We start from the raw sequence: 17,213 nt of genomic DNA on the forward strand, positions 1-17,213 counted from the left end.
ACAAATTACCGTGTTTAAAATTCCCGCCACCGTAATCTATCCTGAGCCAGCTGCATCCAGTTCGCTCCATCGATTCCTGTCTCCCTTCCCCCGCTATGCGTGCTGCATGTCCCGCCTACCTCATCATCCTTCATTTTACTCACCCTAACAATATTAGGCAGGTGAGGAGTACAGGCCCTGCAGCTCATCACTATGCAACTTTCTCCGTGATACGTCTTCCTCCCTTTTAGGTCCAGATATCTTCCTCTACACTCTGTTCTCAAAGAACCTCAATCTCTGTTCCTCAGTTCAAAGCGAGAGACCGAGTTTCGTACCCATGCAGCACACCTGCTTAAATTACGTTTTGGTTCATTTTAATCTTTAGTCTTGTTTAGATATGAGACGGGAGGACAAAGGGTTTGGACTGAATAACAACAAATATTCACTGGATTTAATCTGCTCTTGATTTTGTCACGAATGTCATTGACTTGTTAGTGTCACATCTTCCAACGATTCCTTAGTTATGCTTGTATTCTGGTTCTGTCCTTAATTCTTATGCCGAGATATGATCATGTACTTTGTCTTTTTTGCATTTATTCTAGACCAATATCCCTGCTAGCCCCTAAGGGCGTTTCCTTATTCGTTTTCATATTATCTATATTAGTGGTATTCATCCTTTTTTTTGTTCGCGTACCCCCAGATATAATTTCCTTTCAACTGTTTACCCCAAAAGTTGTTGATGTATAATTCAAGTTATATATAGTATATAATCTACATTTAAAATAAATTAAATAAATTACATTACTGATTATTCAGTGTGTATCATAAAATAATATATATTATTTTAAATTTCACGTACCCCCTAAGATGTCTTCGCGTACCCCCGGGGATACGCGTACCCCAGGTTAAAAACCACTGATCTATATCATCGCCCAACAGATTAATATCATCAGCATAGACCAGAATCTGATGTATCACTTTCAGTTTCAAACCGGCCAGATGTTCCTGGACTTTTCTGATGGCACATTCTAAGACAAAATCTAAAAGCAGCTTCGATAGAGCATCTCCCTGATTCAGGCTATTCCGAGTAGGAGATGTATCGGACAAAAGTTCAACTGCACGGATTTCGCTTATGATTTCACTTACACAAGTTTTAATTTGCCTGACTACCTTCTTAGGTACATCAAATTCAATAAAATATTGTAAAGAGCTTCCCTTATAACTGAGTCATAGGCTTCCTTGAAGGCTATAAGTAGCTGATGTACTGTCCCATTGTACTCCCACTATTTCCATAGTATCTGGCGAATGTAGAAAATTTGATCAGTTGTAGACGTATTACGACGGAACCCACACTTATTATCCCTAATAATTTCACTGGCGCATGGAGTAGCGTCGCTAGACTAATGTTGGACACAATTTTGTAGGAAGATAATAAGAGGAAGTTTCCTCGATAACACTGTTCAACAGCCAAAATATATCGGAGACGAAACTAACCAATTTTTACTAATTTTGAGCTGCTAAACACGAAAATGATATTCATTTTGCATGATTGGTTCGCATTTCGAAGATATTCATACCAAGCTGTTTCGCTCTATTTTCGTAATTTTCAGAATTGTAATGGTCTACTTACTTCAGAAACAACCTGTAAAAGGGTGGAGAAGGTTTTATTTCCTTCTGCAGGTCTAGTCAACATTCCTAAGGGATGATTAATAAATTGGTTCAGTTCTGTTTGGCAAACAAGTGTTTTGTGGAGTGCGGATTTTGTGTTTCACTTAGTCTTAGAATACTTATGTAGTAAACAGCAAAAACGTCGTTGTGAGTACTTAAATGAGAAATTTGTAACACTAAAATATACAAAATTTCGCGTAGATGTGTCAATAATCCTAACAACGTTTGTTATATCTGTGGAGAAGTGACTTTTAAATCACAAAAACGAAACTTGACCCCCATCGTTAAGAAAGCGAACCACCTTTATTTTGGTTGCAATGAGGGTGACATGGGCAGGGCATGGACACTCCATATTTGCTTTCTGAAGTGTTCTACAAATCTACGTGAGTAGCTAAAAGGAAAAATGCAGTCTATGCCCTTCGCTGTGCCCATGGTGTGGCGGGAACCGCATAATCATGTAAACGACTGCCACTTCTGTATACTTCCTCCTGTCATCGACATAAACAATAAAAAAAAAGTTGACAGTGGAACCACGGTTCCGGAGAATTTGACGTAAGAAAGTTTATATATTTTTATATATTTTCTTTATTCTAAATATTTCCTTTATACATGCTTTACAATTGAGTAAAGTTTGATTAAGACATTGCATAATCAACTTGAATTAGTTACGCTTAAAATGGGTCTGTGGTAGCTGAATGTAATGTAAAGTAATGTAATGTAATGTAATGAAATGTAATGTAATGTAAGGTAAGGTAATGTAATGTAATGTAATGTAACGTTTCCTAGGTAACAACAATGCCGAGTAAACACGACGTTTGCTAGGTAACCAGGTTACACTTTTTCGTTCCACTTTTTTGCCGAAAGACCCTTCCTTACAGACGTATTTACGTCAGAAAAAATTTGAAATGTTAATTGAATATTACTTTATTGTAAATAATACGTGAACAAATAGAAGTCAATCTAATATTAATAGAAACTGTGTTAGAAAGAAGACAAGCCTAATTTAGCCAATAAGGCTAGACTAAGAAGCCAAGACAAGCCAATAAGGAGATTAGCTCAGTTCCTTGACTCTATGATATACGGTCCCGCGAGGGATTGTCCCGTTTTTGAGGGTGATGTCCCGTTGTCCAGACAAGGATAAAATGGGACGCCGAATAACACCGTTTTTCAACAGCGCTCTTTTGTTTATAAGTGATACAGATTTTTCATTATGGCATACAAGCAGAAACTGGAACTTAGACTCTTCGACTAACAGCGGATATCAGAAAACACCGTTGTTACAATTCTTTGATATAGGTTTATTGAAATTAATGGAGACAAAAATAATTCTCGCCGAGATATTAGGATAAATAAATAATATAATCCAAGGACGTCTACAGAGTCATCGATTACAAATGCGTAATTATAACTCTTCATGCCCGAGTGCTGTACTGTATATCCAAATCTTAACTGGGCTTTCTGAAAATTCCAGACTCTTTCACATTCACAGCTGCAATAATTAACCAAACGGCTGCCAGCGATGCTACCTTCAGTTTCGAAAGGCTATTTACTCTAACTTTAAAATTTAAGAAAACTGAGTGTGCTGAACTTGGACGATCGTTATATTTTAATTTAATTTATAGAAGTAAACGGTTATCGGAGGCTACAGGGAATTAAAAATTGCAAGTTCCCAATCGTGGCTAATGGTTCATGTACGCTTCCTTAGTATCCATTCAAAAATCCCAGCTTCTACGTTTTGATCTCCCAGGCTTTCGTTTTGCATACTTTTCATTTACCGCATACCTGCTACATGCTCAGCCCATCTGACACTCCTTCTCTAATCGGATTAATAATATTTGGTGAAGATTTCAAGTTATACAGTAATAATTTTATTAACAGCAAATATAACACTAATATATCACAACAAGAACCACGGAACATAAACTTATGAAGCTACTAAGGCGTTGACGAGACCTATACAACTTGAAAGTACGTTTCGGCTCAATACCCTGATGTTGGAGGCAGCAAGGACCTGTGAAGGGTTAGTGAACTTCTACCAGACTACACGACGCTACAACCGAGGAAACAGCTACCTTCTACTCACCGCCGAGAAAATTTTTAATTTGTTTTCACCGACATCCAGCATCCGTAAATCGGGATGGGTCGTTTCAAAGTGCAGACGAATGTTCTGTTCCTTAGGTACAGACACATATTTTGTCTTTCGTAAATTCATTCGTCCAGTCTAGATTAAATGACCTACCTTCAGATCCCGTCTTTCCCTGCTTCATAGAATTCGTATTGACAAGGAAAATAATAAAAGGCAGTCAACGTTTTACTCAACACTCACAAAACACGAAAGGACGCAATTGAGTTCAGGAATATCTGTCTTATGTCCTAATACAGGTTTTATAAAACCAAAAGTAAATCCCTTTAAATGTAGGCATTTAACACTAAATAAACAGTGGTTTCAGAACGTTAGGCCCTGCAGTTATAATTTTGACGATGCAAATTCCCTAACTCAAAATATTTTTAATATACTAGCCTGGAACACTTGATGATAAGTTAAAATGATGTTCAGAGAAGTAACCTCTCAATAATTATTAAATTAATTGCTTCTACAACACGGATTTGACGCCCGTCAGTCTCAGAATCCAACTGTTTACTGCACAGGATACATGGATATTTAGGCCAACAATATCAACAACTAACAATGCATAATCATCATCATCATTGGTTCTACAGCTAACAATGCACCTACAATTATTTATCCGCATTCCCACTACGCGGCGCTAAGGTGGCAAATAAAGGAACAAAGGCTCTACATTCCAAAAATTTTAATAGTAACTTATTTTATTACTAGAGAAACGCGCTCCTTTAGGAGCGCTTTCTCTAATCTGATATTTTAATTCTTTACGTCGCTGTTAATAGGCCAACTGTTCTTGGTCAGTCAACTTTCTACGTCCAATCCCACCCTTGCAAGTCTTCGTTTGTTTTCTTCTGCTCTTTTGTTTTTGTTGAAAACGTTTTTCTACGTTTATCAATGTACGTCTCCCTTCGCTTTTCTTTAATTGTTAAATAGGTCTCATGTTGTAGTTCTTTACGTCGCTGTTCAGCGGCCAACTGTTCTTGTTCAGTCTACTTTTTACGTCCAGCCCCACCAGTGCAAATCTTCGTCTTAAAATCGATCAAAAGTCAGTTTTCATAATACTTTCGTAATCGTAATATATCGAATGAGTATCAGTTTACCTTGTTGGAGTTGTCAGAGTTGGTACTTAAAATACTTGATAAGTTCTTCTTTCACTTTTCTGATGTTTCAAGATCAACTGTCAGTCAATATTCAATAATGCGATGTGCTGCTTCTGGAGCAGTGATAATGCGATTGGCTTGATAGTTTTTGATCTCTTTATTGTGAAGCGTTATTTGTTGACTAGGCATTGTTGTGTTGTACTCGGCATTGTTGTGGAACACAACAATGCCGAGTAAACAAATATAACGTAGCATTGTTTGATGACGTCATTTTTTGACGACGACGACCACAAATCACAAATTTTTATAGTAGACTAGAGCAGGGCGCTCCTTTCGGAGCTCCTAGGGAGGGTTGGTCAAGTTTGTAAAACGCCACCAACCTTGTGTAAGAAACTAAACTAACCGCCACGAATTGATGGTTAAAACAATTGACCATTGCTTTTTGAAATCTTAAGTAACACGCAAAACTAACTCCCTTTCGGGGGGGTTAGTTTAGTATCTCATTCAAGTGTTTTAACCCTTGAGTAAGAAACTAAACTAACCCCCTGAATGGGGGGTTTAAACACTTGGCGAACTCCCCCTCTGGGGGGGTTGTTTGCGTTTTAAATTCTTGAGTAAGACACTAAACTATCCCCCTTCGGGGTGTTAATTTAGTGTCTTATTCGGAGCACTTTCTCTAATCTGATTTTTTACTTCTTTATGTCGCTGTTCAGAGGCCAACTGTTCTTGGTAAGTCAGCTTCTACGTCCAGCCACACCCCTGCAAATTTTCGTCTGATTTTTTTCCCCTTCTTTTTTTGTTGAATACGTTTTTATACTTTTATCAATGTAAGTCTTACTTCGCTTTCCTTCATTTGTTAAATAGTTCTGATGTTTTAGTTCTTTACCTCGCTGTTCACAGGCCAACTGATCTTGGTCAGCCAACTTTTTACGTCTTACCCAATGCATACATATCTTCGTTTTTTCTCTTCTACTCTTGGTGAATAAGTTTTTCTACGTTTACCAATGTATGTCTTTCTTACTTTTTCTTTATTTGTTAAATAGTTCCGATGTTTTAGTTCTTTTCGTCGCTGTTCAGAGGTCAACAGTTCTTGGTCAGTCAACTATGTACGTCCAACCCCACCCTTTCAAATCTTCGTCTGATTTTTTGTTCTTGTGTTCTTGTTAAATACGTTTTCCTGCGTTTATCAATATAGGTCTCCCTTCGCTTTTTTTATTCGTTAAGTACGTCTGATGTTTTAGTTCTTTACATCGCTGTTCAGAGGCCAATTTTCTTGGTCAGTCATCTATCTACGTCCAACCCCACCCTTACAAATCTTCGTCTGCTTTTTTTCCCTTCGCTTCTTATTGAATAAGTTTTTCTACGTTTATCAATGTAAGTCTTACTTCGCTTTTCTTTATTTGTTAAATAGTTCTGTTGTGTAAGTTTTTACGTCGCTGTTCAGAGGCCAACTGTTCTTGGTCAGTCAACTTTCTAAGTCCAATCCCACCCTTGCAAGTCTTCGTTTGTTTCCTTCTGCTCTTCTGTTCTTGTTGAATAAGTTTTTATGCGTTTATTAATGTAAATCTCCCTTCGCCTTTCTTTATTTGTTTAATATGTCTGATGTTTTAGTTCTTTACGTCGCTGTTCAGAGGTCAACAGTTCTTGGTCAGCCAACTTTCTACGTCCAACCCCACCCTTGCAATTCTTCGTTTGTTTCCTTCTGCTCTTCTGCTCTTGTTGAATAAGTTTTTATGCGTTTATCAATGTAAATCTCCCTTCGCTTTCTTTATTTGTTAAATATGTCTGATGTTTTAGTTCTTTACGTCAATGTTCAGAGGCCAACTGTTTTTGGTAGACAACTTTCTACGTCCAATCCCACCCTTGCAAGTCTTCGTTTGTTTTCTTCTGTTCTTCTGTTCTTGTTGAATAAGTTTTTCTGCGTTTATCAATGTAACTCTCCTTTCGCTTTTCTTTATTTGTTAAATAGGTCTGTTGTTTAAGTTTTTACGTCGCTGTTCAGAGGCCAACTCTTCTTGGTCAGTCAACTTTCTACGTCCAATCCCACCCTTGCAAATCTTCGTCTGTTTCTACGTGTGTCGTTAATATTTTCTCGTTTATCAATGTAAGTCTTCTTTCGCTTCTCTTTATTTCTTAAATGTCTGATGTTGTAGTTCTTTACGTCGCTGTTCAGAGGTCAAAAGTTCTTGTTCAGTCAACTTTTCACGTCCAGCCCCACCCATGCATATCTTCGTCTTAAAATCGATCATAAGGCCAGTTTTCATAACAGTTTTCGTAATCGTAATATATCGAATGAGTATCAGTTTACCTTGTTGAAATTGTTGGAGTTGGTACTTCAAATACTTGATAACGTCTTCTTTCAATTTTCTGATGTTTTAGGCCAACTGTCAGTCAATATTCAAGAATGATAAGTGCTCCTTCTGGAGCAGTGATAATGCGACTGGCTTGATATTTTTTGATTTCTTTGTTGTGAAGCGTTATTTGTTTACTCGACATTGTTGTGTTCCACAACAATGCCGTGTAAACAAATATCTGTTGATATTGTTGATGACGTCATTTTTTGACGACAAATTGGTTGAAGACAACGACTAATCACAAATTTTTATATATAGAACAGGGCGCTCTTCTTGGAGCTCCTACGGTGCGGGGGTTGGTCAAGTTTGTAAAATGCAACTAACCTTGTGTAAGAAACTAAAGTAACCGCCCCGAATTGAGGGTTAAACAATAGGGGTTTGGTTGCGTTTTGAAATCTTAAGTAACATGCTAAACTTACTACCCTTCGGGGGGTTAGTTATGTGTTTCATTCAAGTGTTTTAATCCTTGAGTAAGAAATTAAACTAACCACCCCCGAATGGTGCTTAAAATACTTGACGAACCTCCATCCGGGGGGGTTGGTTGTGTTTTAAATTCTTGAATAAGACACTAAATTAACCCCCATCGGAAGGGTTAGTTTGTCTAATTCAAGTGTTTTAACCCTTGAGTAAGAAACTAAACTAACCCTCACCCATGAATGGGGGGTTTTAACACTTGTCTAACTCCCCATTAGTTGCGTTTTAAAATCTTGAGTAAGACACTAAACTAACCCCATTCGGGGTGTTAATTTAGTGTCTTATTCAAGTGTTTTAACCCTTGAAGAATTGTATGACTTGGATGAATATTATTATTATTATCAGATTACCTTTTTGGTGTTGGTAACGTCTTCTTTCACTTTTCTTCATTACTTAAATAGTCTAATATCGCTGTTCGGAAAAGATATAGAGCAGTGATAATGCGACTGGCTTGGTACTAAGCGTTATTTTTTATTCTGCATTTTTGTGTACACGGCATTGTTTTTCCACAAAACAATTCCGTGTATAAACAAATATAAAATGATATTGTTGATGACGTTATCTTTTTAGTACAACGACGACTAATCCTTTCGGAGCGCTTCCTGTAATCTGATATTTTACTTCTTTACTTCGCTGAACAGAGGCCAACAGTTCTTGGTTAGTCAACTTTCTACGTCCAAACCCACCCTTGCAAGTAATTCCCCCTTCGCTTTTCTTTATTTGTTAAGTAGGTCTTATGTTTTAATTCTTTACGTCGCTGTTCAGAGGCCAACTGTACTTGATTAGTCAACTACCTACTTCCAAACCCACCCCTGTAAGTCTTCGTTTGTTTTCTTCTGCTCTTCTGTTCTTGTTAAATAGGTTTATCTTCGTTTATCAATGTAAATCTCCTTTCGTTTTTCTTTACTTTTTAAGTAGGTCTAATGTTTTTGTTATTTACGTCGTTGATCAGTGGCCAACTGTTTTTGGTTAGTCAACTATCTACGTCCAACACCAACCTTGCAAGTAATTCCCCCTTCGCTTTTCTTTATTTGTTAAGTAGGTCTTATGTTTTAGTTCTTTACGTCGCTGTTCAGAGGCCAACTGTTCTTAGTTAATAAACTATCTACATCCAAACCCATCCTTGCAAGTCTTCATTTAATTTCTTCTGCTCTTATGTTCTTGTTAAATAAGTTTTTCTAAGTATATCAATGTAAATCCCCCTTCGTTTTTCTTTACTTTTTAAGTAGGTCTAATGTTTTTGTTATTTACTTCGCTGATCAGTGGCCAACTATTCTTGGTTAGTCAACTATCTACGTCCAACCCCAACCTTAACCTTGCAAGTAATTCCCCCTTCGCTTTTCATTATTTCATAAGTAGGTCTTATGTTTTAGTTCTTTACGTCGCTGTTCAGAGGCCAACTGTTCTCGGTTAGTCAACTATCTAATTCAAACCTCACCCTTGCAAGTCTTCGTTTGTTTTCATCTGCTCTTCTGTTCCTGTTGAATAAGTTTTATTCGTTAATCAATGTAAATATAACTTCGCTTTTCTTTACTTGTTAAGTATGTATGATGTTTTAGTTAATTACGTCGCTGTTCAAGGCCAACTGTTCTTAGTTAGTCAACTATCTACTTCCAACCCCACCCTTGCAAGACATCGTTTGTTTTCTTCTGCTCTTCTGTTCTTGTTGAATATGTTTTACAGCGTTTATTAATATAAATCTCCCTTCGCTTTTCTTTATTTGTTAAATTGATCTGATGTTTTAGTTCTTTACGTCGCTGATCAGAGGCTAACTGTTCTTGAACAGTTAACTTTCTTCGTCCAACCCTACATTGCAAATCTTCGTTTGTTTGTTTTTTGCTCTTTTGTTTATTTTTTGAATAAGTTTTTCTACATGTGTTCTTAATATGGTTCCGTTTATAAATGTAAGTTTTCTTTCGCTTTTCTTTTTTCTGAAATAGGTCTGATGTTGTAGTTCTTTACGTCGCTGTTTAGTGGCCAACAGTTTTTGTTCAGTCAACTTTTTACGTCCAGCCTCACCCTAGCAAATCTTCGTCTTAATATCGATCATAAGGCCAGTTTTCATAATACTTTCTTAATCATAATATATCGAATGAGTATCAGTTTACCTTGCTGGAGTTGTTAGAGTTGATACTTCAAATAGTTGATTACGTCTTCTTTCACTTTCCTGATGTTTTAGGCCAACTGTCAGTCAATATTCAAGAATGCGACGTGCTGCTTGTAGAGCAGTGATAATGCGACTGGCTTGGTACTAAGCGTTATTTGTTTTCTCGGCATTGTTGTGTTGTACTCGGCATTGTTGTGTTCCACAACAATGCTGAGTATAAACAAACATAAGTTGACATTGTTGATGACGTAATTTATTGAAGACAACGACTAATCACAAATTTTTATAGTATAATAAGATAGAGCAGGGCGCTCCTTTCGGAGCTCCTAGGGAGAGTTGGTCAAGTTTGTAAAACGCAACAAACCTTGTGTATGAAACTAAACTAACCGCCCCGAATTAAGGGTTAAAACAATTGGGGGTTAGTTTATTCTCATTCAAGTGTTTTAATCCCTGAGTAAGAAACTAAACTAACCCCCCGAATTGGGGGGTTTAAACACTTGACCAACTGGTTGCGTTTAAAAATCTTGAGTAAGACACTAAACTAACCCCCTTCGGAAGGGTTAGTTTAGTGTCTCATTCAAGTGTTTTAACCCTTGAGTAAGAAACTAAACAACCCCCCGAATGGTGGTTAAAATACTTGACGAAGCCCCCTCGAGGGGGTTGCGTTCAAAATTCTTCAGTAAGACACTAAACTAACCCCCCTTCGGAAGAGTTAGTTTAGTGTCTCATTCAAGTGTTGTAACCCTTGAGTAAGAAACTAAACAACCCCCCCGAATGGGGGTTAAACCACTTGACCACCCCCTCCCCTTCGGGGTGTTAATTTAGTGTCTTATTCAAGTGTTTTAATCCTTGAAGAGCAGTATGACTTGGATGAATATTATTTTCAGTATCAGATTACCTTGTTGGTGTTGGCAACGTCTTCTTTCACTTTTCTTCATTTCTTAAATAGCCTAATGTCGCTGTTCGGAGGCGATGTGCTGCTTCTGGAGCAGTGATAATTCGACTGGCTCGGTACTAAGCGTTATTTGTTTACTCGGCATTGTTGTGTACACGGCATTGTTGTTCCACAACAATTCCGTGTATAAACAAATATATGGTGATATTGTTGATGACGTCATTTTTTGACGACAACGATGGCTAATCCTTTCGGTGCGCTTCCTGTAATCTGATATTTTACTTATTTACGTCGCTGATCATAAGCCAACAGTTCTTGGTTAGTCAACTTTCTACGTCCAAACCCACCCTTGCAAATCTTCGTTTTTCTTTTTTCCTCTTCTGTTTATTGTTGAATAGTTCTGATGTTTTAGTTCTTTACGTCGATGTCCAGAGGCCATCTGTTCTTGATCAGTATACTTTCTACATCCAGCAACACCATTGCTAATCTTCGTCTGTGTTTTCTTTTCTATTTTTTCCCTTCTGTTCATGTTGTATAAGTTTTTCTATTTATCAATGTAACTCTCCCTTCGCTTTTCTTTATTTGTTAAATAGGTCTGATGGATTAGTTCTTTACGTCGCTGTTCAGAGGCCAATTGTTCTTGGTTAGTCAACTATCTACGTCCAACCCCATCATTGCAATTGTTCGTTTGCTTTTTCCCCTTCTGTTCTTGTTGAATTAGTTTTTCTAGGTTTATCAATGTAAGTCTTCCTTCGCTTTTCTTTATTTGTTAGATAGTTCATTTTTTTTAAGATTTTACGTCGCTATTCAGACGCCAATTGTTCTTGGTTAGTAAACTTTCTACGTCCAACCCCACCCTTGCAAATCTTCGTTTTTCTTTTTTCCCCTTCTGTTTTTGTTGAATACGTTTTTCTGCGTTTATCAATGTAAGACTTCCTTCCCTTTTCTTCATTTGTTAGTTCAGATTCTTAAAATTTTACATTGATATTCAGAGGCCAATTGTTCTTGGATAGTGAACTATCTACGTCCAACCCCACCCTTGCAAGTCTTCGTTTGTTTTCTTCTGCTCTTCTGTTCTTGTTGAATAAGTTTTTCTACCTTTATTAATGTTAGTCTCCCTTCGCTTTTCTTTATTTGTTAAATAGGTCTGATGTTTTAGTTCTATACATCGCTGTTCAGAGGCCAACTGTTCTTGGTCAGTCAACTTCCTACGTCCAACCCCGCCTTTGCAAATCTTCGTCTGTTTTTTTTCCCTTCAGTTCTTATTGAATAAGTTGTTCTATGTTTATCAATATAAGTCTCCCTTCGCTTTTCTTTACTTGTTAAGTAGGTCTGATGTTGTAGTTCCTTACGTCGCTGTTCAGAGGCCAACAGTTCTTGTTCAGTCAACCTTTTACGTCCAGCCCCACCCTTGCAAATCTTCGTCTCAAAATCGATCATGAAGTCAGTTTTTATAATAGTTTCAATCATCGTAATATATCGAATGAGTATCAGTTTAACTTGTAGGAGTTGTTAGAGTTGATACTTCAAATAGTTGATAACGTCTTCTTTCACTTTCCTGATGTTTTAGGACAACTGTCAGAAAATTATCAATAATGCGATTCCACGTGCTTCTTCTGGAGCAGTGATAATGCGACTGGCTCGGTAGTGAAGCGTTATTTATTTACTCGGCATTGTTGTGTTCTACTCGGCATTGTTGTTCCACAACAATGCGAGTTTGTTTATAGTTGACATTGTTGATGACGTAATTTATTGAAGACAACGAGGAATCACAAATTTTTATAGTATAAGACTAGAGCAGGGCGCTCCTTTCGGAGCTCCTAGGGGGGGGGGGGTTGGCCAAGTTTGTAAAACGCAACCAACCTTGGTTAGTCCCGAAGGGGAGTTAGTTTAGTGTCTTATTCAAATGTTTTAACCCCTGAGTAAGAAACTAAACTAACCTCCCCGAATGGGGGGTTCAAACCAACCCCCCGAAGGGGGTTGGTTGCGTTTTAAAATCTTGAGTAAGACACTAAACTAACCCCCGTGTATAAACAAATATAAGGTGATATTGTTGATGACGTCATTTTTTGACGACAACGATGGCTAATCCTTTCGGATCGCTTCCTGTAATCTGATATTTTACTTCTTTACGTCGCTGATCAGAGGCCAACAGTTCTTGGTTAGTCAACTATCTACGTCCAACCCCACCCTTGCAAATCTTTTTTTTCTCTTCTGTTTTTTGTCGAGTAGTTCTGATGTTTTAGTTCTTTACGTCGCTATTCAGAGGCCATCTGTTCTTGATCAGTCAACTTTCTGCGTCCAGCAACACCATTGCTAATCTTCGTCTCTTTTTTTCTTTTTTTCTCTTCTGTTCTTGTTGTATACGTTTTTCTATGTTTATCAATGTAACTCTCCCTTCGTTTTTCTTTATTTGTTAAATAGGTCTGATGGATTAGTTCTTTACGTCGCTTTTCAGAGGACAACTGTTCTTGGTTAGTCAGCTATCTACTTCCAACCCCACCCTTGCAAATCTTCTTCTGTTTTTCTACGTGTGTTGTTAATATGGTCTCGTTTAACAATGTTAGTCTTCTTTCGCTTATCCTTATTTGTTAAATAGATCTGATGTCTTAGTTCTATACATCGATATTCAGAGGCCAACTGTTTTTGGTCAGACAACTTTTTACGTCCAACCCCACCCTTGCAAGTCTTCGTTTGTTTTCTTCTGCTCTTCTGTTCTTGTTCAATAAGTTTATCGCTTTTCTTCAATTGTTAAGTATGTCTGATGTTTTAGTTCTTTACGTCGCTGTTCAGAGGCCAACTGTTTTTGGTCAGACAACTTTCTACGTCCAATCCCACCCTTTCAAGTCTTTGTTTGTTTTATTCTGATCTTCTGTTCTTGTTGAATAAGTTTTTCTGCGTTTATCAAAGTAAGTCTTCTTTCGCTTATCCTTATTTGTTAAATAGGTCTGATGTTTTAATTCTTTACGTCGCTGTTCAGAGGCCAACTGTTCTTGGTTAGTCAACTTTCTACGTCCAATCCCACCCTTTCATGTCTTTGTTTGTTTTATTCTGATCCGTTTATCAATGTAAGTCTCCCTTCGCTTTTCTTTATTTGTTAAATATGTCTGATGTATGAGTTTTTACGTCGTTATTCAGAGGCCAATTGTTCTTGGTCAATCAACTTTCTACGTCCAACCCCACCCTTACAAATCTTCGTCTGCTTTTTTTCCCTTCTGTTCTTATTGAATACGTTTTTCTACGTTTATCAATGTGTCTTCCTTCGCTTTTCTTTATTTGTTAAATATGTCTGATGTTGTAGTTCTTTACGTCTCTGTTCAGAGGCCAACTGTTCTTGGTCAGTCAACTATCCACTTGCAACCCCACCCTTGCAAATCTTTGTCTGTTTTTCTACGTGTGTCGTTAATATGGTCTCGTTTATCAATGTAAGTCTTCTTTCGCTTTTCTTTATTTCTTAAATATGTCTGATGTTTTAGTTCTTTACGTCTCTGTTCAGAGGCCAATTGTTCTTCGTCACTCAACTTTCTACGTCCAACCCCACCCTTACAAATCTTCGTCTGCTTTTTTCCCTTCTGTTCTTATTGAATACGTTTTTCTACGTTTATCAATGTAAGTCTTCCTTCGCTTTTCTTTATTTGTTACATATGTCTGATGTTTTAGTTCTTTACTTCGCTGTTCAGAGGTCAACAGTTATGGTTCAGTCAACTTTTTACGTTTAGCCCCACCCCTGCAAATCTTCGTCTTAAAATCGATCATGAAGTCAGTTTTCATAATAGTTTTCGTAATCGTAATATATTGAATGAGTATCAGTTTACCTTGTTGGAGTTGGTACTTCAAATACTTGATAACGTCTTCTTTCACTTTTCTGATGCTTTAGGCCAACTGTCAGTAAATATTCAAGAATGCGATGTGCTGCTTCTGGAGCAGTGATCATGCGACTGGCTTGATATTCTTTGATTTCTTTTGTTGTGAATCGTTATTTGTTTACTCGGCATTGTTGTGTCAACTTCAACAATGCCAACAGATATTTGTTTGGAACACAACAATGCCGAGTAAACAAATATCTGTTGGCATTGTTGATGACGTCTTCGTTTGTTTTCATCTGCTCTTCTGTTCCTGTTGAATAAGTTTTGTTAGTTAATCAATGTAAATATCCCTTCGCTTTTCTTTACTTGTTAAGTATGTATGATGTTTTAGTTAATTACGTCGCTGTTCAAGGCCAACTGTTCTTAGTTAGTCAACTATCTACTTCCAACCCCACCCTTGCAAGACATCGTTTGTTTTCTTCTGCTCTTCTGTTCTTGTTGTATAAGTTTCTCTTCGTTTATCAATGTAAATGTCCCTTCCCTTTATTTTACTTGTTAAGCATGTCTGATGTTTTAGTTCTTTACGTCGCTTTTCAAGGCCAAGTGTTTTTGGTTAGTCAACTATCTACTTCCAACTCCACCCTTGCAAGACATCGTTTGTTTTCTTCTGCTCTTCTGTTCTTGTTGAATATGTTTTACTGCGTTTATTAATATAAATCTCCCTTCGCTTTTCTTTATTTGTTAAATTGATCTGATGTTTTAGTTCTTTACGTCGCTGATCAGAGGCTAACTGTTCTTGAACAGTTAACTTTCTTCGTCCGACCCTACATTGCAAATCTTCGTTTGTTTTTTGCTCTTATGTTTATTTTTTGAATAAGTTTTTCTACATGTGTTCTTAATATGGTTTCGTTTATAAATGTCTTCTTTCGCTTTTCTTTTTTTCTGAAATACGTCTGATGTTGTAGTTCTTTACGTCGCTGTTTAGTGGCCAACAGTTTTTGTTCAGTCAACTTTTTACGTCCAGCCTCACCCTAGCAAATCTTCGTCTTAATATCGATCAAATGTCAGTTTTCATAATACTTTCTTAATCGTAATATATCGAATGAGTATCAGTTTACCTTGTTGAAGTTGTTAGAGTTGATAATTGAAATAGTTGATAACGTCTTCTTTCACTTTCCTGATGTTATAGGCCAACTGTCAGTCAATATTCAAGAATGCGACGTGCTGCTTCTGATGCAGAGATAATGCGACTGGTTTGATATTTTTTGATGTTTTTGTTGTGAAGCGTTATATTTGTTTACTCGGCATTGTTGTGTTCCATAACAATGCCGAGTATAAAAAAAACATAAATTGACATTTTTGATGACGTCATTTTTTGATGACAACGAGGAATCACAAATTTTTATAGTAAAAAGATAAGATTATCAATGTAAGTCTTACTTCGCTTTCCTTCATTTGTTAAATAGTTCTGATGTTTTAGTTCTTTACTTCGCTGTTCACAGGCTAACTGATCTTGGTCAGCCAACTTTCTACGTCTAACCCAATCCATACAAATCTTCGTTTTTTCTCTTCTACTCTTGGTGAATAAGTTTTTCTACTTTTATCAATGTATGTCTTCCTTAGCTTTTCTTTATTTGTTAAATAGTTCTGATGTTTTAGTTCTTTACGTCGCTGTTCAGAGGCCAAACGTTCTTGCCAGTCAACTATCTACGTAAAACCCCACCCTTTCAAATCTTTGTCTGATTTTTTGTTCTTGTGTTCTTGTTAAATACGTTTTCCTGCGTTTATCAATATAGGTCTCCCTTCGCTTTTCTTTATTTGTTAAATAGTTCTGATGTTTTAGTTCTTTACGTCGCTGTTCAGAGGTCAACAGCTCTTGGTCAGTCAACTATCGACGTCCAACCCCACCCTTTCAAATCTTCGTCTGATTTTTTGTTATTGTGTTCTTGTTAAATACGTTTTCCTGCTTTTATCAATATAGGTCTCCCTTCGCTTTTCTTTATTTGTTAAATAGTTCTGATGTTTTAGTTCTTTACATCGCTGTTCAGAGGTCAAAAGTTCTTGGTCGGTCAACTATCTACGTCCAACCCCACCCTTTCAAATCTTCGTCTCAAAATCGATCATAATCATAATATATCGAATGAGTATCACTTTACCTTGTTTAAGTTGGTACTTCAAATACTTGATAACGTCTTCTTTCACTTTCCTGATGTTTTAGGACAACTGTTAGTCAATTCTTAAGAATGCGACGTGCTGTTTCTGGAGCAGTGATAATGCGACTGACTTGATATTCTTTGATTTCTTTTGTTGTGAAGCGTTATTTGTTTACTCGGCATTGTTGTGCCAACTTCAACAATGCCAACATATATTTGTTTACACGGCATTGTTGTGTTCCACAACAATGCCGAGTAAACAAATATCTGTTGACATTGTTGATGACGTCATTTCTTGAAGACAACGACTAATCACAAATTTTTATAGTAAAAGACTAGAGCAGAACGCTCCTTTCGGAACTTCCTGGGGGGGTGGGGGGTCGATTTTTTAAAACGCAACCAACCTTGTGTAAGAAACTAAACAACCCACCCCCCGAATGGAGGCTTAAAACAATTCGGTGGGGTTAGTTTAGTGTCTCATTAAGTGTTTTAAATCTTGAGTAAGAAACTAAACTACCCTCCGAATTGGGGTTAAAACAACTGACCAACCCC

At 37.2% G+C, this 17,213-nt stretch overlaps 1 protein-coding gene across 10 annotated transcripts in view; it reads right to left on the bottom strand.

The window, feature by feature from the left end:
- LOC110829278 (ubiquitin carboxyl-terminal hydrolase 36) overlaps positions 1-16,989 on the bottom strand; it is a 33,867-nt gene extending 16,878 nt beyond the window's left edge. Inside the window, exons 1-2 of one of the 10 annotated variants that reach the window (XM_087360926.1) lie at positions 16,665-16,989; positions 10,706-14,818 (exon numbers count right to left, since the gene is read on the bottom strand). In XM_087360926.1, the coding sequence (XP_087217052.1) occupies positions 10,706-10,745 (40 nt within the window). In that variant the 5' untranslated portion in view covers positions 10,746-14,818; positions 16,665-16,989. The other 9 variants (XM_087360828.1, XM_087361029.1, XM_087360884.1 and 6 more) reach the window with 9 other exon arrangements.
- Between the last annotated feature and the right edge of the window lie 224 nt (positions 16,990-17,213).

Source organism: Zootermopsis nevadensis, unplaced genomic scaffold (genome assembly GCF_977971745.1).
Source record: "Zootermopsis nevadensis isolate Lab colony 2312 unplaced genomic scaffold, Znev_1.0 Znev_ptg000001l, whole genome shotgun sequence".
Lineage (NCBI taxonomy): Eukaryota > Metazoa > Arthropoda > Insecta > Blattodea > Termopsidae > Zootermopsis > Zootermopsis nevadensis.